The sequence below is a fragment of the Sphaeramia orbicularis genome, chromosome 4 (assembly GCF_902148855.1).
Source record: "Sphaeramia orbicularis chromosome 4, fSphaOr1.1, whole genome shotgun sequence".
Classification (NCBI taxonomy): Eukaryota; Metazoa; Chordata; class Actinopteri; order Kurtiformes; family Apogonidae; genus Sphaeramia; species Sphaeramia orbicularis.
In genome coordinates, this window is record NC_043960.1 from 12,767,113 (window position 1) to 12,794,384 (window position 27,272).

Here is a 27,272-nt window from a genome sequence, read left to right on the forward strand (position 1 = left end):
ATAATTGTGTATTATTATTATTATTATTATTATTATTATTATTATTATTATTATTATTATTATTATTATTATTATTATTCCATATGTTTTGAATTATGTCTGTGTCTGAAATAAACTAAAGGTTAATCGTGATATTCCTAATCGGACACTTTTCACAGTGGGACCAAAATGTAAACTACTTCCGGGGCGTGATTACGTGTTTCCGTTGCCGGTACCAGATTTCCCAGCTCATTTCCTGGTTTTGTGTCCGAAACTCTCCCATTCATCTTTGCTCCGTGTCATGTGTGGGTTCCGTGCAGACATGCGGCTGTTGTTGTTCGCGGTGGTGCTTCTGTCCCTGAGCCCGGTGGCAGTGAACGGAGCCGAGAAGAAGAAGCTGCAGATCGGCATCAAGAAGCGGGTGGACAACTGCCCCATCAAGTCCCGGAAAGGAGACGTGTTGAACATGCACTACACCGGCAAACTGGAGGACGGCACCGAGTTTGACAGCAGCATTCCCCGCGACAGGCCCTTCACCTTCACCCTGGGCACCGGCCAGGTGATCAAAGGCTGGGACCAGGGGCTACTGGGCATGTGCGAAGGCGAGAAGAGGAAGCTGGTCATCCCCGCAGAGCTCGGCTACGGAGACCGGGGAGCTCCTCCGAAGATCCCCGGAGGAGCCACGCTCATCTTCGAGGTGGAGCTTCTGAGCATCGAGAGGAGATCAGAGCTTTGATGAAGGAGAGATGGAAGAAGAGATGCTTTTAAAAACGTATGTGATCAGCCCAGAAATGTGTGAAAAACCACCTGCACACTGTGATATTGAACATTTCAAACCACTTTACTAACACATATTAACACTGGGTGACGCACACAGACAGGGACAGGCTTTTTACATTATATGTTTTTTTTTTTAAAGATTTATTTTTATTAACTGAAGCTTTAACAGGATGTTTAGGGTGTTTGGCAAACATCTACAGTTTGTTACAGTGAGATAAGAGGCATTTTACAGAAGGCAAGGCAGGTTTATTTATATAACACATTTCACATGCAATTCAAAGTGCTTTACATAAAATATTAAAAGCATTACAGCAGGGAAGCAATAAAAAGTATAGGCATGAAAAAAAAGAAAAGCAGAAAAAAAACAGGTAGATAAAACGGATAAAAAGAAGGAAGGAACATACATAAATGTATACCCTATTTTGGGAAATATTTGTTTTATGTAGATTTATTTTGTATTTTATTTTTGTTACGAATTAAAGTGCTGTTTTTTGTCATTCACGTTGGTTGATATTGCAGATATAAAAATTTTACAGAAATGATTAAAAAGAAAAAATATAGATGCACACTTAACAAATGGATTTAACATTCAGACACACCTAATATTTTGTAGCTAGCGCGTTGACCTGTGGGGATCCACAGCTTCTAGATGTGGTAGTTTTTCTGCTGTTGTGTATTTGTGCATGCTGTACCGCATTCAACAAACATCTACAGTTTGTTACAGTGAGATAAGAGGCATTTTACAGAAGGCAAGGCAGGTTTATTTATATAGCACATTTCATATGCAATTCAAAGTGCTTTACATAAAACATTAAAAGCATTACAGCAGGGAAGCAATAAAAAGTATAGGCATGAAAAAAGGAAAAGCAGAAAAAAAACAGGTAGATAGATAAAACAGATAAAAAGAAGGGAGGAACATGCATAAATGTATACCCTATTTTTGGGAAATATTTGTTTTACTTAGATTTATTTTGTATTTTATTTTTGTTACAAATTAAAGTGCTGTTTTTTGTTATTCACTTTGGTTGATATTGCACATATACAAACTTTACAGAAACAATAGAAAAGAAAAAATATAGAGGCACACTTAACAAATGGATTTAACATTCAGACATGCCTAATATTTTGTAGCTAGCGCGTTGACCTGTGAGGATCCACAGCTTCAAGATGTGGTAGTTTTTCTGCTGTTGTGTATTTGTGCATGCTGTACCACATTTAACAAACATCTACAGTTTGTTACAGTGAGATATGAGGCATTTTACAGAAGGCAAGGCAGGTTTATTTATATAGCACATTTCATATGCAATTCAAAATGCTTTACATAAAACATTAAAAGTATTACAGCAGGGAAGCAATAAAAAGTATAGGTATGGAGAAAAAAAAAGAAAAGCAGAAAAAAAACAGGTAGATAAAACAGATAAACAGATAAAACAGATTAAAAGAAGGAGGGAACATGCATAAATGTATACACTTACAGATACACCATACAGGGATGATTTATGAACATCGGAAAAGGAAAGAATAAATAAATAAATAACAATCAAAAATACAAATTAAAGTCAAAACTAAAATATTACATGAACTTTACCCATCCCACTCCCACCCTCCTCCCTCATATGCCTTTTAATTTCCTTTCATTTCTATACCTACACAGTTTATGTTTATAGTTTATACTTACACCCATCTGTACACATTCATATGTCTATAAATCACCACATTAGTTGCATCAAATACGTCAATGAGGAAGTTATACAAGAAGAACCTTCAGAGGGCTAATTTGAAGTCAGTCCAGGAAGGCTCACATCACCATGGTCAATGAAGTTCAGAGAGGTTTTTACATTATATTTAAGTAATGCTGTGTATCATCATACAAACCAACCACATTAATCCCCCACATTTGCAAAACAAATAACCAGTCAGATCCCAAAGCACGAGTACCACAGTCTAGAAATACTGCAGTAAAGCTTCTGAATTACAAATGTTGCTCCATAGAAGGCACTGTGCAGTAACACTAATCATTTTATATCTGTTTTTAAAAGTAAATTTAGCAGCAACCATAATAGCTCAAAATATAGATCTGTAAGTACTTTAACATGCCATTACAGAATAATCACCTAATATTTAATAAAAACATGAATTTATCATCATTGACAAAGTAATGGAGTGAGGAAAAATGTAAACAGTTATTCAAGGTTTGTTAAAAATACCAAAAAGTGCCGTTCCTCAAGGAAAGTTCAAATATTTAACATACCACATTTGTCTTAATATTTGTGAGTACATTATGTATAGTCAAAAATGAAACTGATATCATTTAAATTTTAGTTTCAAATGACATTAATTCATGGTAACAGAGTGAGAATGAGCATCAAATTCAAATCTTTAATCCTAGCCTACAAAATTCTCCGTGGGTCTGCTCCTGTCTACTTAGGTGCACTAATAAAAGCTTATGTCGCCCCACGACCACTCCGCTCGTCTGGGGAACGTAGTCTGGTGGTCCCCAGACCTTGTACAAGACAATCCAGGCTCTTTTCATGGGTCGTTCCATGTTGGTGGAACGCTCTACCAAGTGCTACAAGAACAGAGTCATCTCTGCCTATCTTCAAGAAGCTCCTGAAGACCCAGCTCTTCCGAGAGCACCTCCTGTCCTAGCACTTTCAAACATTCCATTTTAAATATTCTAATAAGGTTTTTCCCAGGACAACCACAGATTCTTTCACGATTATCTCTGGACCTGCTGCGGTGGTCCGGCCTCTTCCCTGCCCTCATCATCACCACTCACTTATCCTCAACCGCCTCCATGTGTCTCCCCCTACTCCCCCCTTCTCCCCCTCTCCCCCAGTCCCTATCTCTATCGCTCTCTCTTTTTCCCCTTCTCTACTCTCTCTCTTTAACCCCAACTGGTCAAGGCAGACGGCCATCCTCCAGGAGTCTGGGTCTGCTCGAGGTTTCTGCCTGTTAAAGGGAAGTTTTTCCTCGCCACTGTCACCAGTCACAAGTGTTTGCTCCTGGAGGATTCTGTTGGGTTTCTGTAAATTGACTTAGAGTCTGGTTTTGACCAACTCTATATATAAAATGTCAAGAGATAACTTTCTTGTGATCTGGCGCTATATAAATAAAATTTGATTGATTGAGTGATTTAATTGGTTTTCCCCTGTAAGTCGCTTTGGAAAAAAGCGTCTGCCAAATGCGTAAACATAAACATAATCCAAAAAAGTAACAGTGAGATGTTTGTTCAGTGTGATTCACCAGAATAATAATCAAAGATTTTATTAAGATACTGTTAAAATTATCAGTCTTTGGTGACATATGTTTCATTACTATATTTAATACACATCTTTCTTCTGGATTTTTAATTATAATAACATTCAAAATCATTATAGTATTTGATTATTATGAAATATAATATTAGACACAGGCATATATTTGGAACATATTTATTTACACATTGCTATTTACGTTCTGAATTTATCCTGTATACATTCATTTACAACCTTTACTGTTCTTTATTTACACTCTATTCTCATATATTTTCTCATATATCCAGTTGTAATTCAGGTACAAATTAAATAAACACAGTTTTAGACACTAGAGATATATGGCTTTCATGCTGAGTAATCAAAAATATTGTTTAGAGAAAAAGTAACTGACCCTAACATTCACTTTCACTTGGCCAGGCCCATGTAAACATACAGGAAGTGCACATGATGTGTTTATTGAAGTTTTATGTAACATTTTGCTTTGGGTTGATATCACTTTTCTTGAGAAACAAGTTACTGCTGGATAAAAATGGTTAAAGGCATTAAGAGACAAGGGAAGGAGCATGACACAACATGAACCTCAGGAGCAGAAGTTATGCTCTTCAGTTACTCAGATTTTATTCAGAGCGTTGAACTCTGCCAGGGTGAACAAATAATGACAGTGTAGTAAATTCTAAAGGTCGTCCATGAGCAGCTTGTGAGAAGGGCCGGTAAACCTTGTTGAGCAGCCGACGAGAGCAATGAGAATCAGAACAGCTGTTTGGAACTGATACAAGATTACAGACATAACATGGGTTGAACCAGTAGGTGTTGAAGAATTCTGCTTTAACCTCCTAAGACCCAGGAAATGTCAGCATGGTACCAGCTTTTTTTGTTTTTTATTATCTCCGCCAAGGAGGTTATGTTTTTGCTGGCGTTGGTTTGTCTGTCTGTTTGTCTGTCTGTGTGCAAGATAAATCAAAAAGTTATGGACGGATTTGGATGAAAATTTCAGGAAATGTTGATACTGGCACAAGCAACAAAGGATTACATTTTGGTGGTGCTCGGGGGGGGGGGCAGATCTGTCATGGTGGAGGTCTGCGCTCTCTGAGTGCATTTCTTGTTCTCTATGTTCAGGCTCTTGTTCACGCCTCAACAGTGTTTCACACTAAAATGGAGATTTTTAAAAGATCTTCCAAAGTGAAAGGGTGGGGGGGGGCACTTATCTGCCTTGGTGAAGGTCTGTGCTCTCCAAGTGCTTTTCTAGTTAAATAAGTGCCTATATTGGAAACATCATGATGCAACAGTTTTTTCAAATGCAGTTTTTAAAGTTTTTATGGAATGTCCTTTGTGGTGGACATTTTTCTTTTCTTTTTTTTGTATAAAGTTGTGAAACTCTTCTCCACAAATGTGGACAGAAAACCCATAGCTGAGTCTTAGGAGGTTAAGAGCAGAATGATTAAGACCATTCTAATAATATGGTTTGTTCATTGTTATATTTAACGGAGTGATGTTTTGCTTTTGCTTTTTTAAATGGAATTATGCATTTTAAAACATTTCCCTGTGGTCTACATAAACTGTAAATGCTATGCTTGGGTCTGAATTCTTCATTAATTCAACTCCATAGTTTCATCTTTAACCCTATTTTTGAGTAATGACACCAGAAAGGTTGTTTTGAGCGCTGGCCCTTTAAATGCACATGAGCCACTTCACGCCCCACCCCTTCCAGGTTGTTGGCTGTCCTGCTCTGTCCCGTTCAGCCACTTGTGTTCATTAATACAACCAACAACTGAACATTTTAGGTAATCGGCTCGAAGTTTGGACATATTTTCAGTTTTTACTACAATCGCTGCTGCTGATAAACAATTATGTCATACTCGGAGAAATGTTTGTCGGAAGTCTTGACCTTATATGTGCAAATGTCGTGACGTAACCAGTAATAAAATGTAACAAATGAAGCAGGAATTAAAACAGGTTGTAGAAATCCACTCAATTTTTACAAAAATGACTATAAAGATAGTTTTGCAGCACTTGGAGGGTTCAAATTCAAACTTTATGAGCTATCAGGGTCCAAATACACAAATAAATGTACCAAAGACTAATAAAAGTGGGTTTAGCAAAATATGACCCCTTTAAACTGTATACAGTATCAGTCAGACTTTTTTATGTGGCATAAATTACTCCTGTCCTGTACCAAGAGTGGAGGAAAAATGTGAAACAAACATCAGCAGCATTAGAAGCAACAACACAATAAAGCCCTGAAGTGTTAACACAGCAAAATTTATTTTAGTAAACGAGATTAAAATTAATAATCGTGATTAACTGAAAAACTAAATATTCAAATTACATAATATTATGGGACTCTGTATAAGTAGACATGGAATACTACTGATAAACTACTGATACATTAGCAGTACAATACTATTTTGGGAAATATTCATTGTCTTTAGATTTATTTTGTATTTTATTTTTGTTTTTGAATTAAAGTGCTGCTTTTTGTTATTCATGTTAGTTGATACTGCACATATACAAACTTCATAGAAACGATTAAAAAGAAGAAATATGGAGGCACACTTAACAAATGGATTTTACATTCAGACACGCCTAATATTTTGTAGCTAGTGCATTGACCCATGGGGATCCACAGGTTCTAGATGTGGTAGTTTTTCTGCTGTTGTGTATCTGTGCATGCTGTACCGCATTTGTCCAGCAGTCACCGCCAAAGCGTTATGGCCATAGCAACATGATTGTAAGGCTGTTGTATTCCAAAATTACTAATACCTCTCAAATTATTGGTCCTATCAACTTACCATTTTTGCTAGTCTGTTCCTTGACCAAAAATACATAGGTATGCCAAAGTACAGCAGTCAGTTCTTTCTGGATTTTGGGTGAATCCCCGGACACACACACACACACACACACACACACACACACACAGAGGCCACTCGACTTTTATAATCTCGATGTTAATGATATTCTTATCATGTAATTGCTGCTTTCAGGTTCCAGGGGGCGCTGCATCACTGGTGTCTGACCTCTGGTGAAGACATGGTGAATCTGGACTAGAAGACGCCACATGGCAGCAGAGCCGCCGTCCTCTTGTCTCTTCCCCTACGCTCTGATTTATCAGATTATACTTATTAAACGCTGACTGAGTAAATAACTGTACATCCCCTTGTTAAACATAAGTAAAACCCACAGATAGTCGTCGAGCCCAGTATTTATCCAGAGGCCGTTAACGTCGCCTCCTGCGCTCTCATCTCAGTTTTACAATAATTCTGTGATTTCTAAGCAGGGTCGTTCATATCGCATCATGCATCAGAATACAATGTTTTTGTTGATTTAAAAAAAACATGAATTGTGATAATAAAATTTTGGCCTAAAGTGAACATTTACAGCCTCAAGTGGTTTTGTTGGAGAAAACACACATATTTTAGTTTCATTTTGCTTCAGCTGTGTCACATTTCTTTTATTCGGAGACAAGTTATCTTTGAAAAGTGGTTTTAAAATTTAATCAAACTGTTATGTATATTTACATTTTGCAAATCAAAAATAACATTTCACCCAGTCAGAAATGTTCCTACTGGTTAGATATCTGCATTTTTTCCAAGTAGAAATCATCAAAACTAAATGTACTATATATGAAAATGCTTTAAAGTATAAGTCAGGCATCCATATTTAATTGATCACATTGTTTCTGTGAACTGTAGTTTTATGAATGAGCATTTTCACCAGTTTTAATTGTGGATATGGCAATTGCTGATATCAAAAGTGATGTTTGTATGTGAATTTGAAAGCCAGATATACATAAGTGATGTGGAAAAATGCCATTGTCAACACCTGAAATGTTCATTAAATTGAATTATGGATAAATGTTGTCAAATCAAATCTCAGTTTATAATGTTTAAGATCACATTTCTGTTTTGTGTGAGGTATCCTATGGCTGTGGAGGAGCTTGGTAAAGCTCTTACATGTCATCTGTGTGGTCAACATTTGCAACTTGAAGTGTTATCCTGTCAGTGTTGAACCTACAGTGTGTTTTCAGCAAATGTTTGAGTCTGAACTCTCAGTCTGAGTCATCGTCAAATATATTAAAAGCAGCTGAAACATAAACTAACAGGATAAAGTGACAAATGAAACAAGAGACACGTCTGTTGCAGGCAATGACAGACACGTGACAGCAGCCAATCATGTTGCACCACATCTCACTGCTGTCATGTGATTTTTAACGTGTGGTCCTTATAAAGAGGAAATACACAAATCTCTGCAGTGAAGCATTTTTTTTTAATTCATTAAGTTGAATATACAAAACATTCATGGCATAAATTATTTTACAAATTAGAACAGGAAGAGGTCCCAAGGGCATAGAAGAGATAAAAAAAAAAAAAAATCATAACACAAAGTTAAACAGAGGCTAGAGCTTTTTTTGTAAGTCATATTTTTCAATAATATTAAGATGTTAACAGGAATTTTTCTTTTTTTTTTTTTAAAGGTTCAGGACTTTTAAGACGTGAAAAAACTCATTATGAAAAATGCAAAATCTGGGGTTTGTTTTTAAATATTTACATTGTGTATATGGAATGTAGAAAGAATGAGAATATTGTTTATCAGAAAGTCCTTTGACTTATTGTCCATGATCAATCTGAATATGATGTCTTCAAGAGAAAAGGGTTCCAGGTGAATCCTCGTATGAAGCCAGTCATGTATATCAAACCACAGAGTTTCAGAAAATGCACAGTGAAAAGATAAATGATCAGAAGTCTCAATATCATCACAAAACACATATTGGTTATTGAGAAAAACAAATGGCTGGAAAATACACAAATCTCTGCAGTGAAATATCCACATCCATTGCATTATTTATATTCTGTCTGTCTTTTAAAAGGTCTGTTTTTCTTTCAGGGAAAATTTTTGTTGTCTTTTATTAACAAAGAATTACACAAGTTTTAAATTGCATCTTCATTTTCTAAAACACCAAATTTTATGTTTAACATAAACATAAATCATACATCAGTACACAGGTGATGTCATTTTGAGCATTCCTCCCCAAACACACAACATAAAATCATATTTTAAGATACTAAGAGATACAACAAAAATATAAAAAGATTCACTTCAGGAGGTACAGTGTTGAAAAGCTTCAATAGATGAATTAGAGCATAGGTGCCAAAACCGGCCCGCCAAAGGTTCCAATCCAGCCCAGGAGATGAAGTGCAAGTTAGGGCATCAAACTCAAAAATAATATCATAATAACCTATAAATAATGACAACACCATTTTTTTCCTCCTTTGATTTAGTGCAAAAAACATTAAATTATGAAAATGTTGACATTAACAAACTATCTTTTAACAATAAAATGTGAATAACCTGAATAAATATGAACAACCTGAAATGTCTAAAGAAAATTAAGCACAATTTTAACAATATTCTGCCTGTTACTACATGTTTTGTGCCTTTTGTAGATCTGATTGGTAATACATATGTATAAATGATAAGTTGAGGCATAATATTGATTGACTGATGTATTTATTGTGAATATGAATGTCAAAACAGAAGAAAATAAATAAACATAACACTTAAACATAAGACATGGAATACATATTCGAAAAGGAGTGAGAAGAAGTATAACTTATAAACTTCCACCCCGTCTCCTTACATAATTAATAACATTTTAGGTAATATTGATAAAATTGTACTTATATTTCTTAACAAATTGCATTTTTTTTTTCAGGTTATTCACATCCTTTTTGTTTGGATAGTTTGTAAATGTAAATATTGGCATTATTGAATGTTATTTTTTGCATTAAAACAATTTGGAGTTGTCATTGTTTATTGGCTGTCATGCTGTTATTTTACTGGTCTGGCCCACTTCAGATTAAATTGGGCTGAATGTGGCCCCTAGAAGAAAACGAGTTTGACACCCCTGAATTAGAGTAAATAGTCTGTCTGTCTGTCTGTCTGTCTGTCTGTCTGTCTGTCTGTCTGTCTGTCTATCTATCTATCTATCTATCTATCTATCTATCTATCTATCTATCTATCTATCTATCTATCTATCTATCTATCTATCTATCTATCTATCTATCTATCTATCTATCTATCTATCTATCTATCTATCTATTTTTACATTTTTACATTTCTCATAATGGAATACATGTTTAACTAATTTTGTAAAAAAAAAAATGGCCTAGAAAGAAAATATTTTTAAAGAAGTTTATTATATGAAAATCCAAATGCAAATGTTGGCTAAGGAATTGAAATTGACTGACAGTTAATGAAATTATGACATGTTGCTCACGTCTACAGAAGAGTTAGAGAGTGAAGAAATAATGCTCTTTAAAATTAATCTTTTTCTCAATAATTATTTCAAACCGAGCATTTTTCTCTGACTTTAGTGATTTATTTTGAACATGCAAAGCAAAATAAAACAAAACAAAGCAAATTAAGACACAAAATAACATTTAAATGGACAGAATCTATCTTCAAGCACATACAAGTCTGAATTTTGCATGGACGAAAAGGAGTAGGAAGAAGTATGAGCTTATTTAATCCTACCCCTCAGTGCTTTTACACCTTTATCATTAACTTAATACAACAATCAAACAATACTATTTCCCTAATTTTAGCATCGAACCACAACAATCCATAATGCAGGAACTGAATTATTCACAACAAAATGTTCATGGCAGTGTAGTCATACAAACAGACTCAACAAATCAACCATTTTCTTCAATAATTACAGCATATTTATCAGTACAACATCATTCATAAACAAACAGGCCTCATTGTCATTGTCAGTGATGTATTTACAAATCACAGTGTTTATATATTATTTGTAATGATTTGTACATTAGTTTCTCTTCTCAATAACCTTGATGCAATCTCATATCCTGTCACCAGTGGCCGCTACTCGCCGCTACAGCAGCTGTTTTTGTCCCTTTGTTTCACCCGGGATCATTTAAAGTACGGACACATAAACTACTTCCTCATTGCTAATAGTTCAAACACTTGGAAACACATTTTTGAGAAATATTCACGATGGCTGGTAAATTAAACGCCTTGACCAGTGATTCATATATCGACGTAAGCCAATACAGAGACCAGCATTTTAAGGTAAGTGTAAAAAGTTCTTAATAACTGCACGGACTAATGTTTTCGACATTAACGTAACGTTTTATGTTAGTGCTAAACGTTAGCATCTAGTTAACAACAGAGCCGGAGGTTTATTCTTTGCGGTTAAATGACAGGATGATCAGTAGTAAAATTACACACAACATAATAGGTGCATTTTCGTGAACGGGGTTTTTTAGTTACAAAAAAAAAAAAAAGTTAATTATAATGTGGTTAAAATCAGTCATTGTTTAGCATCTCGTGCGTTAGCATTACTTAACTCATATTCGAGCCACAAAAGCAGCTGATGCCTTATTTTCTATTTTCTAAAAGTACTTCCATATTCTCAAACCATTGCCCTAATTATATGCATGTAAAATTCGGACTTTTTTAAAGAGAGAAAGATTTTCGATATTTGAATGAATGAATCAGTTGATGTTTTCTTTCGGACAAATGTAAAACACAATACAAACACCAGCAAAACAAACAAAGCACAAAAATATATCGATACCATCACCCACAAGAGATACTTGATGTAATTTAAGTCTTTTTTACGCATACGAAATGGAATGGAGAGAAGTAAACACTTATTTAATGACACCCCATTTTCTTCAATCTAGTACTACAAATATTTCAACCTCCTGATATTACTCAATTTAACTACAGAGTTAGGCCTCCGTTGCTACGAAAAAAACAACAACAATCTATCTTCTAAATTGTTATAAAGTAAAAACTGCATCCCAGAACTGTATCTGTATCTGAACGCACAAGGAGACACATCAATCAATCTGGTTGCATACCGACATCCAGAAGGGGAGTCAGGAACCATATGTGATTACATACTTTTTCAGTCTTCTGCTTGTTCTTCATTGGATATTTTACATGTTTATATGTTATTGAATGGGCCTTCTACTGGTACCATAATTTAAATACCTTTCCTATGTCCTTATCTTCTGAGGTTTTTAAGTTAGGACCAGGACTTTTTCAGACATTTATCTAAAAAGTAAAACTTGTGTTGCAAATTATTAATCAGGGTTCCCACGGGGTCTTAAAAAGTATCGAATTTACAAATCTGCATTTAATATCATGAAATAGTCTTAAAAATTTATTAAATTTATTAAAATTGATAAAAGTTATGTTGCTATGAACTTGTTCACTGTTATCAGTATTGTGTTTAAATGCATCTGTTAAATGTCCAAGCTGCATAGAAAGTAATGTTAGTCGACTCAGTTCCACCTGCTCTAATCCGACAATTTATATTGAAATTAGGAACCTATTATTGCTAACTTAGCAGCCCCAGTGAAAAATGACTCGGAACAGTAGGAATGAACGTGTTGGAATAAATAAATACATTTTCCTAAATTCTAGGAGTCTAGCAGCCAGTCTGGCTGTGAAATGGGTATTAAATTCTGTTCTAAAGGGTCTTAAAAAGTCTGAAATTTAATTTGTAGAAACTTGTAGGAACCCTGATTAATTCTTTTTGGTTGATGCAAATTTCTTTTATGTCTCACACTTTCCAAATACACAGAGAGGCAGGATTTCAGTAGGTTGCACTATGGCTCTCAGCCCACTGCATAATTGAATAATAATCTGTACTTCTTTATTATTTTTTTTATTTTTGTAAAGTAAACTCCTGATTTTGCACCAAAAGCAGAGATCAGCTGCTTTAAATGCTAAATAACAGTAGAGGAACTTCATTTTTATCCAGTTTTATTTACTAATACGCTTTGTTGACTTGCTTTTTATTTTTTCAGGGTAATCGTTATGAGCAAGAAAAGCTGTTGAAACAGAGCCACACTTTATATGTGGGAAACCTTTCCTTTTACACCACTGAGGAGCAGGTGAGAAACACTAACTTTTCTGAGGAGATGTGACAACTTTATTCTTACTGTTTCATGATTTTCAAGATGTTTAAGAGAAGAAAATCTGACAGAGGATTATTGAAAATGTTGTGTCTTTTTGTTCCTCTGTATATACAGGTACATGAGCTGTTTTCTAAAAGTGGAGATGTGAAGCGCATCATCATTGGTCTGGACAAGATCAAGAAGACGGCCTGTGGATTCTGTTTTGTAGAGTATCCTTTAAGAAATTGTCTTGAATATTCTTCACAAGGTTGACAGTGTGTAACATGTTCATGGATTTTGAAGCTCAAGATCATTTCATTCCAACTCACTATGAACCTTGTAGTTTATGTGAAGAAAAATCCAATCCAACTTTATTTGTAAAATACTTTAAAACAACCACAATAGACCAAAGTGCTGGACAGAAGAATAAATAAACACCAAAATAAAAGAATAAAATACATGCATAGATTAAAAGACATAAAAAGCTGTACAGTTAAAAACTTATATAATAGTATTTATTGAAATTCCCAAAGCTATATTCCAAATATTTTTTGTTATTTCTATTATAAGTTCACTACTATTATTGTTTTTTTTTGTCTAAATTGTTCATTTTCCACCTAAATTGGGTTCGTACTAGTTCTGAATAGTGAAGAATCTCTAAAGCTAGATTGCAGTTTGTTTTCATGTATTAAATTAATACCTTTTTTTTTTTTTTTTTTTTTTTTTTTTTTAACTTTTAGAACTGAAAAAAATAGTTCACTAGTTTTTGATTAGTTTTCTGGTCCACTGTTGAAGATATCTTGACCGCATAGTCTCCCAAGGAGATTATTTTCATGAATGGTAAAGAGCTAATATTCCATAGTAGACCGTGCTTCTACATTTTATAACTTGGATTACCAATGCAGATTGCTAATAATCAGTTAATGAGGTGTAGAATATTATAAGATAAGATAAGATTTTCCTTTATTAGTCCCACAAGGGGAAATTCCATATTTGCAGCAGCAAAGCACACAAGAACAAAACAGGAGCAAAATCAAAATAAAGACAAATCCAGAAAAGCTATAAATACTATTTACATGTTGATCATGCTGCAGGTTGGATAGGGGACATACTCATAGGTACACCTATACACACATATCTACAAACATAATTAAATGTGTAGACATGTATGCAGATTATACTTACGAGTATTTATTGCATGGTTTATTGCCTAGAATAATTGGGAGCAGTTTCTGTTGTGGAGCCTAATAACTGCAGGAAGGAAAGACCTGCGATACCTCGTCTTCACACACTTTGGGTGTACCATCCAGTCATTAATGTCACTAATAACTAGTGAATACTACTGATGAAATTTAACTCCAAGGGCCAAATCACATTTAAAAAACTATGTTGTTGTTTTAACTCTGTAAAAGTTTTCTAATGATTTTCCTCTAAGTGACCTGGGAAAAATTCTGCATTGTGGGTGAATTTACACAGAATGACATCCAGGCTGTAGTGTCACTTTCATGCATCCTCATGTTGTTCATATTGTACTTAAACGGTGTTTGAGACCTTAACCCCTGCTGTAACAGATACTACACACGTGCAGATGCAGAACACGCCATGCGCTTCATTAATGGCACACGACTCGATGACAGGATCATCAGGACAGACTGGGATGCCGGGTTTAAAGAGGGTCGGCAGTACGGCCGCGGCAAGTCTGGAGGACAGGTGAGAAATGTGGCATGTGTTTAACAACTGGTGTTTACTATGGAAACTAGGGGAGTAACGGTACAGAAAAATTTCACTTTGGTATGTTTTTGGTACAGGGGTCTTTGGTTCAATACATTTTTGGTACGTTTTCGGTACAGTGAAGGAGACCAGTGAAGGGGGTGTGGGGGGTGTGGGGGGGGTGCACTCTGTAACTACCTGTGGGACACTTCTACAAAATATTGTTCAGTCTTTTGTGCATTAACAGGCACCCCACATATTATGTATTTTTGAATGTTTAATGTTTGTTTATGGCAAACACTGTAATTCACTGAGTGTTTTTGAACGCCTCACAGTATTCCCTGAGGTGCTGTGAACATGACCTCACAATATCACCGCAGCAGAGGCACAGTGAAGGAGAAGAGGAGCAGGTTCACTTGATTTTGCCAACTTGAGTTAAAAAATAAAAAACTGTTTGCTATTAAGGAAATCAAAAGTGAAACTTATCATGTTTCGAACGTCCAACCCGGCTTCTGTGCCTGTGTTACACTCTCTGTTGTCATGTTTTGGGTTTTTTGCAGCGGTGCTCAGAATTTGCTGCTGCTGAATGTATATAGAGGAAACTCTGCACATGGGTTTTGCTTGCGACCACAGCCACCCTGCTTTCAGAGTGTTTGTGGTCTTCACATTGGCTACATGTATTCGTCCAGTACACCTCCGTATTGTATCAAAGGCCCCATACCCAAACAGTTTGGTACAAACGAGTGCACCGTTACACCCCTAAAGGAAACATAGATTAGGATTGTGGGCATCTGGTACCATCAGCTCTCTATGGATGGATGTTTATTGATAAGCTCAAAGTGATTATATTGATATTATTTGAAGAAAACACTCATCTCAAGTTGACTATAAGCAGTTTCATTCCATAAACATATGAATGATTTGATTGTTTTCAATATAAATTCAGTTTAATATTAGGAATAAAATGCATCTTCCCATCTTTAGAGGAAACACTGAACGCTCTTTTGCCATGAAATGAATCAGATTTAAATTGATATTCAAATCAGTGCTTTCATTCTCAAATTGCTTGTATGGGACTAAAAAAAAATCCATATCACTTAAACTCTAAGTCATATTGAAAACCTGAGATGAATACACACTATCCAACATAAAATGAAGACATAAGTGTGGTCGGTGGTAAACTGGGAGCAGATCACCAGTGCTTGTTGTAGATTAAGGGTTTTTCTCTGTTTGGTGTAAGGATGTAACCTCTTGTATTAATGCTCATCCCTCCTGCTGTCACAGCACGTTCAACATCTATCCCCTGTGTGTTTTGTTTGTCCCTTATGTTGATTGTTTTGATTTTTCTGCAAGACAGCATTTTGAAAAACAATATAAAACACGACGTAGTATGGCATTTGAAAAATCGACATTGTAGAAATGGCATTCGGAAAAATCAATCCACTCTATCATGACATTTTAATACACCAGTATGATATTTAGAAAGTGATTCAACTTCCAAAATGAATTATGCATGATTAGCCATGGCCTTTGAACAGACAGTATTACTATTGTAAGGTATTCGGAAATGAAAACAGTATATTATGCAGTTCATAAATACAACAAACATAATCATGTCCACTTTAGAGAAAATGTGGAGAAGGTAAGTAAGGGAAACTAAATATTGGATATATTATGAATAAACATCACACACATGTAGGACTGTTCTACCAAAGTAATTAAAGTTGTGATGATCTCAGGCTTTGACTTAAATCTGTTAAAATGCAGATACTGTTTGCAAAATATGAGTAGGCGGTAATAATTTGTAAAGGAGTGGGAATATGAATATTTCCATTACTGATGTCCTTGGAGAATGGATGTCAATAGTGTTTTGACCTTTTTTCTGTATGCGTGTTTAATTGTGTGTTGGTGTTTTAATGCCCTCTGGATGTGTTTTTGTGTTTTGTCCAGGTGAGAGATGAGTATCGGCAGGACTACGACCCCGCCAGAGGTGGATACGGGAAACTGGCTCAGCAGCATCGAGTTACAGAAGGACGCAATAGTTTTTAGACTGAAGCCCACGACAGCCTACCTGGACCCAACTTAGACTCAACTCCATCATTTATTTCAGCTGGTTATTCGTCCTAATGGAACATACGGACTGTCAGACTCTGTCTCCTGTTTCTCCCAGAGGCTCTTTTCTCTTCTGGCTCTGTGACTGTGTTATTCTACCATCAGGCTGCAGTGGAGGCTCAGGCAAATCCCCAATGTCCATGTGTGATATTTAAAACTGTTTTCATCATCCTGTGGTTAGTAATAATCAGAAATTCCCCCACAGGCAGGAGAGGCTGATGGAAACATCTGTGATGTCAGGACTAGTCGTCTGTCAAACGCTCTTCTTTTTAAAGAAAAGGAAGGAAATGTGACGTCATCTTAATGATTTCCATGAATGAAATCCTGTGCATCAAATGTGTATACTTTTTCTTTTTTAAATAAATGTTTTTTTAAAAACATTTTTTTTTTTAAAGTTTTTTTCCACAGTGTCAGAGGGTGTACAGTAAATTGATTTTCTTTGCTGTTAGCATTTTAATAAAAATGTTCACCCACTAAAAATTGAAGAATGAGGTAATAAGAATTTGCAATAGGAATGATTTTTAGAAACAGCCTCACTGACGTTTACCTCTTCAGAATCAATTATGTGTCTAGACCAGTGTTTCTCAACATGGGCGGTACCAGCCCCCAGGAGGTGTTGGGACATCTTCGGGGGGTGTTTGAAACAAGAAAGTTGAGTGGGGGGTAGTCAGACACAAATGGGACACTGTTGTACATTACAACATTATACATCACCCCCCCCCCCCCCACACACACACACACACACACACACACACACACACCGTGTAAGGAGCCTGTCTCCAACATATAACAGAAGTGCATATTCCCACCTGGTCTTACCCCCACCCCCATGTAAATTTGTTTTTGGGGGTGCCAGGTGACCAACGATGAGGTGAGTGTGGGGTTTACCTACTGAGCTATGTAATTGAGTGTCCAGGTACATTGCATTACTTATAGAATAACATAACTTAACCCGCTCCCCCATCACAATTTTTTTTTCCAGGGATAGGAGGATGGTAGGAGGCTCCTGATGCAGTATGGGTGTTTCTTTAAAAAAGGTTGAGAAGCACTGGTCTAAACAGTGATGAGGTTATATGTTCCACATAACACTATTAGATCAGATTGATTACATTGTTTGATCAAAGATCTGGAGGACAGGGTTTGTCTGGGAATTGAACCCAGGACTTCTCGCTGACCAACGAGCCCTTATTACAGTAACTATAAAAACTGCTTTCCTACACCGACAGACTCTGGTTAACTTTAGGCCCACTGACTTCCTCCTCTGCTGGTAGGTTCCATTCACTTCTACACATGATATAGTGTATTTCTGTGAGAAATGCTCATTAAAGAAGCAGTTTGGTGTTTATATCTGAATATATACATGCACTCCTTTAAAGGACAGTCAAAGACAGGGCTTGTCAGGGATTTGAACTCACTAAATTCATAAGTTTCACACATGGGTAAGTTTTACATCCAAATCCTTAATAACTTTCTAGACATTTGTCAGAGTCTGTAAACTTAATGAAGAGACTCGACGTTGAATTAATCCCACCCCTCAATGCACATGCAACTGTTTTTTCCAAGTTGCCACATTTTCCCATTCTAGTGTCACTGCAGTTGTAATTACACTTGCTGGTGGAAGAGCCTCAAACAGATATTTTTCACACATATAGCAGAGTCTATAGCAGGGGTGTCAAACTCATTTTAGTTCGGGACCACATTCAGCCCGATTTGATCTCAAGTGGGCCGGACCAGTGAAATAACAGTAAAAAAAAAAGTAAAATTCTATTATGATCAAGTTTATGTCGAAAGTTTCCTTAAAAATCTGAATAACATGAAGCTGCGGAGCGCGTCTGTGACTGCTGTCTGCCCTGCATCCAAGACCTGTACACCAGCAGGTGCAGGAAGAAAGCCCAAAGCATCATGGATGATACCACCCACCCTGCACGTGGATTTTTTACCCTTCTCCCATCAGGCAGGAGACTACAGCACATCCAAGCCCGGACCACCAGACTCCAAAACAGTTTTTATCCAGAGGCAGTTAGAATAATGAACTCCTGCTGAACTTTGAGCCCAGAATGCACTTTTAAATTGGCACTTTACTGCAGTGCACTTTATAAATAAAACTTTTTTTTTTAGTTATTTATGAGTAATTTTTAGGAGGGGTGTGATTGTTATTTTTTTTTATATCAGTATTTTATTATTTTATCAGTAACTTATACTATTTTTACTAAATGCTGACAGTCGGGGACCTGAGTACAATATTTCGTTTCTGTGTATTTTTATATGCTGAAATGACGAATAAACTTGAATCGGAATCTGATGACCAACTCGAATTGTCTTAAGAAAAACAAGTGCAACTTTAACAATATTATAAATTGGTTTTATCAGTTTATCATTGACACATGTGCATTACAATCGCACAAAATATTTAGTAACAGGCAGACTATTGGTAAAATTGCATTTACTTTTCTTAAGATATTTCCGTTTGTTCATATTTGTTCAGGTTATTCACATTTTTTTGTAAATGTATAGTTTGGTAATGTAAACATTTTTATGTAATTTTACTATTTTTTACACCTAAAAACAGAGAAAATGTGGGGTTGTCATTATTTATAGGTTGTAATGATAATATTTTACTGGTCTAACCCACTTGAAATCCAATTGGACTGTATGTGTCTGTATGTGGAACCTGAATTAACCCTTTCATGCATAGTGGTCAGTACAGTGGACAGCTATTCTCCAGCTGTTCTCTTGTGTATTCATGGGTTTTGTTGTTTTAGTTCATATTGCCCAACACAGTGAACACTAATACATCATCCCATAAACTGCAATTCATCCCATTACTGTAACTGTGCTGTTCTTGATAAACCTGATCTGCAGTAACATGTTTGAGTGTAAATCAATTGTTATTTGTTAGACAAAAAGTTTTTTTTTTTTTTTTTGCATATTACCTCCATGAAGTGAGTAATAACTAGCAGTAGAATCTGTTAAAATGTGAGAAAACATCACATTAATAGGACTAAAATCTTTCCATTTGTTTGTATCTCACTTTCTGATATTGGGTTTTAAACATGTTTATTTACTTCAAAAATTAAACGCATGGACATTTTTGTAACTTCATAAAAAAAAAAAAAAAAAAACGAACTCAATTGCTTTTTTTCATGCCTAAGGGGGATAAAAACAAGAAGAAAGAAAAAAAAAATCTTGACTATGGTTGTCATAATTCGTGCATGAAAGGGTTAAAATGATTTTGACACCAGTGATTGTTAATATCTTCAGTGTAGGTTTTACAATTTTTCACAAATTCATCCTGCGGGCCGGATTTGCCCCCCCCCCCCCCCCATGAAACGGTCGACTAACTGTCAGTCAAATTTTTGTGCTGGTTTCCTGTCTGTCATTGGAGGGGGGGCGGGGCCTGGGGAAGCATGATGAGCCAGGTGCGGGTTCAGTCCCGCAATGAAGATGGTGGAGTCTAGCTATGTCAGTAAAAGGCAAAAACGGATTATTTTCACGAACAATGGGACACGGACTTGTGTTTGACAAATGTGGAAAAACAAGTGTGTGTCTGATCTGTGGCGCGAGCCTGGCAGTGGGTAAAAGATGCATGTGGAGCTGCAGTAGTTCACTGAAGTTCACAGCAACTTTTCCTGAGTGTTTGTGGTGGAATCAGCCTCCAGAAAGAGAAGGTTATGACCTATGGGGTAAGGAAACTGTCCAAAAATGTGTGAGCATAACATAGAAATGTGTGCATATTATTCTATAGTTGTGCAAAAAAATAATTTGTAAACTCTTGAGTGAGTTCAGTTATACATAAAATGTATTGTGTGAATTTTATTTATTTTATTGTGTGTATTTTATTTATTTTTACCTCCGCCAAGGAGGTTATGTTTTTGCCAGGGTTTGTTTGTTTGTCTGTTTGTCTGTCCGTTAGTGTGCAACATAACTCAAAAAGTTATGGACAGATTTGGATGAAATTTTCAGGGTTTGTTGGAAATGGGATAAGGAAGAAATGATTAAATTTTGGTGGTGATCGGGGGTGGGGGGGCCCATTTCCAGTTATGTTGCACAGTAACGGACAGACAAACAGACAGACAAACAAACAAACAAACCCTGGCAAAAACATAACCTCCTTGGCGTGGGGGGGGGCCCACGGGGGGGGCCACTGATCAGCCTTGGCGGAGGTCTGCACTCTCCAAGTGCTTCTAGTATTGAGTGCATTTTATTTATTTAATTGTGTGTATAGAGGGAATGCAGATACATCACTTCCCCCCTGGGCCACGCCCCTCTAAATCAAACTGAGTGGCAAAAACAAACCGGCTCCACATGGCGGAGTATAGCAATAACTACAGCAAGACTGGGAAAAATGTGGAATATAGCATGAAATTAAAGACAGTTGGACTTGACATGAATCCATACAAGCTACCAAACAACAAGTGGTCTACGAACATTGATATGTGGACAGAAATCACGTATCCTGACATTTATATGAACCTGATTTCAACGCTGGGAAAATCCACAATGCAAAGGCTGAAAGCATACAAAAGACTAGAAGCACTCGGAGAGCGCAGACCTCCGCCAAGGCTGATCAGTGGCCCCCCCCGTGGGCCCCCCCACCCCCGATCACCACCAAAATTTAATCATTTCTTCCTTGTCCCATTTCCAACAAACCCTGAAAATTTCAGCAAAATCTGTCCGTAACTTTTTGAGTTATGTTGCACACTAACGGACAGACAGACAGACAAACAAACCCTGGCAAAACATAACCTTCTTGGCGGCGGTAAAAAAGAGTTGTTGACATCCTCGTCATCGTTAATTAGAGGATTACAGCTGGTGAGTGCTTTCAATTCGACATACTATTGTTTTTGAGGTTTTATGTCAGTGCAGACGTATTTTCTTGGCGGTGATTTCCAAGGTAAAGGCCCAGCAGTAGTGCTCACAGTTCACTACTGATTTACTGGAGTTGAACCCTTAGTATTGACCCAAGTGAGTGGATGATCTACTGGTACTGTGGAGATTTAAGTAGAGTTAACATCAAATACTTGATACAACACAGCTACAACTGCTGTGTGCTAGAGTACCCCCTTATTTGGAAAACTAGGTTATCCTCAGTTTAAGCTAGTTTACAAATTATGTAGAACACAAGGTTCAGAATCACACAACTGAAGACAAAAAACGTTTCAGGTATGAAATATAGAACTAAATGACAGATGCTAACATTAAGAGCTTTACTAAGAAGTAATGTTAGCCAAAATGATATGTAATTTAAGGTATGATTTTATGCAAGAACGCAATAAATTAATGTTACCTGACACGAAATGGCAACCACAAATCCAGGCTTCGTTGTCTGGATTCCAGTTATTTCTATGAATTGCAGTGATCCATCTGCTTCTTCTGTCTTTGGCTTTAGGCCGGCGCTAAAACAATAGCTCCGAGTGCTTTTTAAACCTTTTTGTGCAATCAATGGCACAACAGCTCTTCCCCATTTTTTTAGATTGTTCTAAAGTTTTCGCAGTATTTAAGCCAACGCTGCCACTCATCTCCCTCTTTCTGCCACTCAGTGGACGTAACCACGGTGACTTCCACTAGTGGTGATGTCACGTGCATACCCTCTATTTTATGTCAGAATAGAGGGTATGGACGTGACGTCACCGCTAGTGGAAGTCACCGTGGTTGCACCCACTGAGTGGCAGAAAGACAGAGATGAGTGGCAGCGTTGGCTTCAATACTGTCTAAACTGAAGAACAATATTTAATAAAAATTGGGGAAGAGCTGTTGTGAGATTGATTATCTGAACAGGTTTGAAAAGCAGTCGGAGCTATGGTTTTACAGACACCGAAAGACAAAGAAAAGAGAAGTAGCTGGATCCACAAATCCAGGAAACCAAACCTAGACTTGTGGATCCTGTTTGGTGTCAGGTAACATTAATTTATGCTGTATTTTTGGGTCAAATCAGACCTTAAATGACGTTTTGTTTTGGCTAACATTACTTCTTAGTAAAGCTCTTGGTTTCATGATCAGATCTTTCATGGTTTTTGTCTTCATTTTGTGATTCTGAACCTTGTGCTTCTACATGATGAGTGAACTAACTTAAACTGAGGCTAACCCAGTTTTTCAAATACGGGGGAACTAGAGAATAAAGCTATGATGGAGTATTAGGGCCACATAAGAAAATAAAAACACTTGTGACTACGAGTATAAAGTCATAAATGATCAATGTAAAACCCGTAATTTTATGAGAATAAAGTCAAATTCAAAAAGAATCACAATGTTATGAGAATAAAGTCGGATTTAAAAAAAAAAAAACAACTCATAAAAATGTCATTCGTTTATGAGATTAAAGTAATCATATTCCGACAATAAAACCATAATATTACAAGAGTAATGTCATAATTTAAAAACAGGTGGAAAAATATCATAATTTACAAAAATAAAGTACCCTGCTGGTCCACAGCAGTAGTATCTGTGTTGTATAAAGTACTTGATATGAACTAGATGTAAATCTCCTCAGTACCAGTAGATCATGCATATATTCACTGGGGTCAGTACACGGTCTACTGTAAATGCACTTTGGATCAGCTGGTTCTGGGCCCTAGTTTTGGACCCCGATTGTCAGTAATGATGTAACCATGTATATTTTTTTCAGGTAATAGCGATGATACTTACCCTGGATGTCCGGATACACGATTTCTGTCCACATGTCAATGTTTGTAGACCACTTGTTCTTTGGTAGCTCGTATGGATCCATGCCGAGTCCAGTTGTCCTTAATTTAATTTCATATTTCAAATTTTCACGGTCTCACTGTGTTTACTGCTATACTCCGTCATGTTGAGCAGGTTGTTTTTTGTCACTCAGTCTGACTTAGAGGGGTGTGGCCCGGGGGGGAAGTGACATACAGGGTGGGGAAGCAAAATTTACAAAATTTTGAGGCAGGGATTGAAAGACAGTGTATGACCAATTAGTTTATTGAAAGTCATGAGAATTTATTTGCCACAAGAAAATTGACATAATAGAAAATGTTTTTATTCTATGTGTCCTCCTTCTTTCTCAATAACTGCCTTCACACGCTTCCTGAAACTTGCGCAAGTGTTCCTCAAATATTCGGGTGACAACTTCTCCCATTCTTCTTTAATAGTATCTTCCAGACTTTCTCGTAATAGTTTTGCTCATAGTTATTCTCTTCTTTACATTATAAACAGTCTTTATGGACACTCCAACTATTTTTGAAATCTCCTTTGGTGTGATGAGTGCATTCAGCAAATCACACACTCTTTGATGTTTGCTTTCCTGATTACTCATATGGGCAAAAGTTTCTGAAAAGGTATGGATAATAGTGTTAGGTATGATTATGACATCAATATATGTTTGGTTTCAAAACAATTGACGTAGTGCCTGCTGAGAAAAAACAACTAAATGTTCATTGTAAATTTTGCTTCCCCACCCTGTATGTGCATACCCTCTATAGACCGCTGCCACATGATGTCAGGCATCACATGATTTATGTTTATGCCACCATATGGGAAGAAGAGCGAGAAAGAGAGGTGCCAGGCTTGTTAAGAGAGAGAGAATTGCACTTATATTGTCATTATGGTTAACTTTTGTGCAGCCATTGGCTGCTCAAACAGAGCGGAGCATGGTGAAAAGAAGTCTTTCTACAGTACCCCCTCTGTTTTAACCAACCAGGAAGAAAAACTGTAAGGAACCCCATGCCCAGAGAGAGTATCAGTATGGTAGTAGACCTACGGTCAGCTGTTGGCTGTATATTATGTATAACCATTAAAAGTGGTGAACAATAGGGATGCAGTGGTACAGGTTATCCATGGTTCGGTATGTATTGTGGTTCTTGAGTCATGGTTCATGGTACGGTTCGTATACAGAGTCCAGCAACCATGACTCAAGAACTGCAACAGGTGACTGTAGGTCTACTTTGTGTAGTGGTAGTGATATGAAGAAAAGCCCAAAAAAATGTGTGTTTACGCATCTAAAATAATGATTGTTTTGGTACATAATATATCGTATATGTAATATATTTAAATGTTATTAATTTTAGGTGTTCCTGTTCCTGCTCCGCACCAGTGGCTTTGTGAGGGTCAAACCCATTATTTCTCAGCATACCATTGCCTTTCAACAGGGTACAGAGTTTGAAAATAGTCTACCATATATATAAATGATAACAAACTGTCAGTAATAATCTGTTTAAGATATCTATCTCACTGATAAAGCAGCTGCTAAACACACACTACTCTCTTTCCTCCACTTTGGTCTTCCAGTATGGTGGCGTATTTGTTTACTTCCGGCATTGATGACGTCAGTCGTAGTGGTCTATACGAATGAAAAATTTCGACATCAAGAATGACAAACACGATATGCAACTTTCCGATTGCGCTTTCTCCATCACAAATACGAATTCACCAATGTGACTCTACTGTCAAAAATACATCACTTCACACGAGCAGAGGATACATGGATTCCACAGACTGCACATAAGTTGGGAGACAGCGGGCGCACATCGAGGCACTGGGATGAATTCTGCAGCAGCTGCCCTGGTTCATGGGAATTTGTCTCTCAGCAACACTTTTCTTCTAACCTGCAGCTTCTTAGATTTCTGTTTTTATGATCAGTATATTTATAAGCTGTGAGGGTTCTTTGCTTTTTTAGACCAGTGTTAAAAAGGTGCAGTTGTTATAAGTTCATTAATCTTTTATTCTGTTCTAGTTGTAGTGAGATAAAACAAAATAACTTTAGTCATATTTGGTCATGGATTATTGTTATTATAAGCAAAGTTCTGATAAGGTGTTTCATACAGTTATTGCATTGCACTCTACCACAAATAATAAGATAGGGATGTTTATTTTTTCAGTTTATGTGCAGCCTGTGACAGTGGGCAGGTTTTGTGGGTGGCATGAATTTATTGTATTATATTTTGATTATAGAATAGATTCTTTTTTCATTTCTTCTTGTTTCTCATATTGGGGAAAAAAAAAGTACTGCAGTTATTTGGTGTCACATACTTGCATTTGTCAATTTACATGTTACTATGACGCATGTGTACCTACAGGCAGTGGTAATTCCTCATGAAAGACATTGCAGTCTCATTTTTGACATGACAGGGCTGGTCTGGGACTTGAACCCAGGACCTCTCACACCCGAGAATCATACTCCTAGACCAACAAACCCTTCAGAAGCTCCTTGTCTGGTCATTTTCTTCCCTCCTCTCTCAGGCATTTGTTAAATTTGGCAGTAGAGTGAATTTGTGTCCTCGCATAACACCTTTGAATTAACATGTATTTAGAACTGAACTTCTTACCTCTCGAAATAGGTGTTTATTTCATCTTATGAAAGCTTCACCTTTGTTTTTTTCTGTTTAATTACATCTGTAGTTAGCAGAATGAAGTGATATGTGTGCCCATTGCCCAAAACTCTGCAGGTTTTCCTCATCTACAAAACATTTATATCATCCGAATCATCCGAACATTTCTAATTTATGTCACAATGTTGCAGCCGAGTCATTTTTCTGCTCTGCATTTAAAATGTAGCTTGTGGATGTTTATCAGCACAAAAAGCAATAGCAGTGACATGAAATGCAGAACAGACTGATGATATTTCCTCCCATCATCTGTTACTCATTATTCCAAATCACACACTGTAAGGCAGGTTGCAAAAATGAACACAAGATGGCAGAAGAGGAAGTGGAATAATTGAAGTAATTAGGGACAGATCCAGTTAACCTGCTGTCAAATACTTTGCATTTTTATCCTTTTGGGGTTTTTTCTTAACATCACAGGGGTTAATTCAGAAACAGGAAAACATACTTTTTTTTTTTTAGCTGAAATAATTGCACAAACCATGCTCTAATAGGTTCTGTCACATGCGTCTTCTTATAGAAAAAAAAACTCACAGCAGAATGCACATATACCATAAAACACTTTTTTTTTTATTTTCCATAAAACCCTATGCATCCAAATGATGTATATTTGCCACTTTGTGTGAGCCAGGGATTTGTCCATTTTCCATGCTTCTGCACCAAACGCATTGAAACTCTCTGAAGCCCCAAATGCAGCTCACATGATACAGTTCAGGCACATTTGCAAGTTTATTTGTTATCATAGTCAAGTTCAAAGGGTCAATTTCAGACGAGGTCATGTGAGAATTAGACAGTGCCACAGCCAGAGCTTGAATTAATGAGACATTATGCTGATGAGAGGCTCTTTGGAAATATGGAAAGAAATCATTTGAAATGTGCAGCTTTGTCTCATGTGAACTTCATTAATAAAGCCGCCTGTCATTGGCTGGGTTCAGTTTGATAATGATCCTAAATTTTAATGAAGAACAACAGCGCTTAGTGCCAGCATTTAATGTTTGTCCTTAATTTGGAATAAAGATTAATAAATAACACACCAGCAGAGGATTACTCATTTACAAAGGACTAATTTAACCAAGCACTGAGCTATAAGTAATGTTTCTACTAGGGCTGGGCGATATGGAAAAAAATCATATCACGATAATTTCTTTCATATCAGATGA

The 27,272-nt window shown here is 36.6% G+C and overlaps 2 protein-coding genes across 2 annotated transcripts; both read left to right on the forward strand.

Moving 5' to 3' along the window:
• Nucleotides 1-194: 194 nt before the first annotated feature.
• On the forward strand, nt 195-7,384 carry fkbp2 (FKBP prolyl isomerase 2). Its single transcript, XM_030132437.1, has 2 exons — nt 195-751; nt 6,998-7,384. Exon 1 carries the CDS (start codon nt 281-283, stop codon nt 713-715), a length of 435 nt encoding a protein of 144 aa, XP_029988297.1. The 5' UTR covers nt 195-280; the 3' UTR covers nt 716-751; nt 6,998-7,384.
• A 3,586-nt stretch (nt 7,385-10,970) lies between these two features.
• On the forward strand, nt 10,971-17,148 carry ncbp2 (nuclear cap binding protein subunit 2). The gene is made up of 5 exons (XM_030133221.1): nt 10,971-11,105; nt 12,857-12,943; nt 13,082-13,176; nt 14,518-14,656; nt 16,607-17,148. Exons 1-5 carry the CDS (start codon nt 11,031-11,033, stop codon nt 16,703-16,705), a joined length of 495 nt encoding a protein of 164 aa, XP_029989081.1. The 5' UTR covers nt 10,971-11,030; the 3' UTR covers nt 16,706-17,148.
• Nucleotides 17,149-27,272: the final 10,124 nt, after the last annotated feature.

What these genes read in the sequence shown, in the direction of transcription:
- fkbp2 (XM_030132437.1), top strand. Translation starts at nt 281, where the DNA reads ATGTGTGGGTTCCGTGCAGACATGCGGCTGTTGTTGTTCGCGGTGGTG.
- ncbp2 (XM_030133221.1), top strand. Translation starts at nt 11,031, where the DNA reads ATGGCTGGTAAATTAAACGCCTTGACCAGTGATTCATATATCGACGTA. An exon ending in ACAGAGACCAGCATTTTAAG is followed by an intron (nt 11,106 to 12,856) that starts GTAAGTGTAAAA and finishes TTATTTTTTCAG; the next exon opens with GGTAATCGTTATGAGCAAGA. An exon ending in GCGGCAAGTCTGGAGGACAG is followed by an intron (nt 14,657 to 16,606) that starts GTGAGAAATGTG and finishes TGTTTTGTCCAG; the next exon opens with GTGAGAGATGAGTATCGGCA.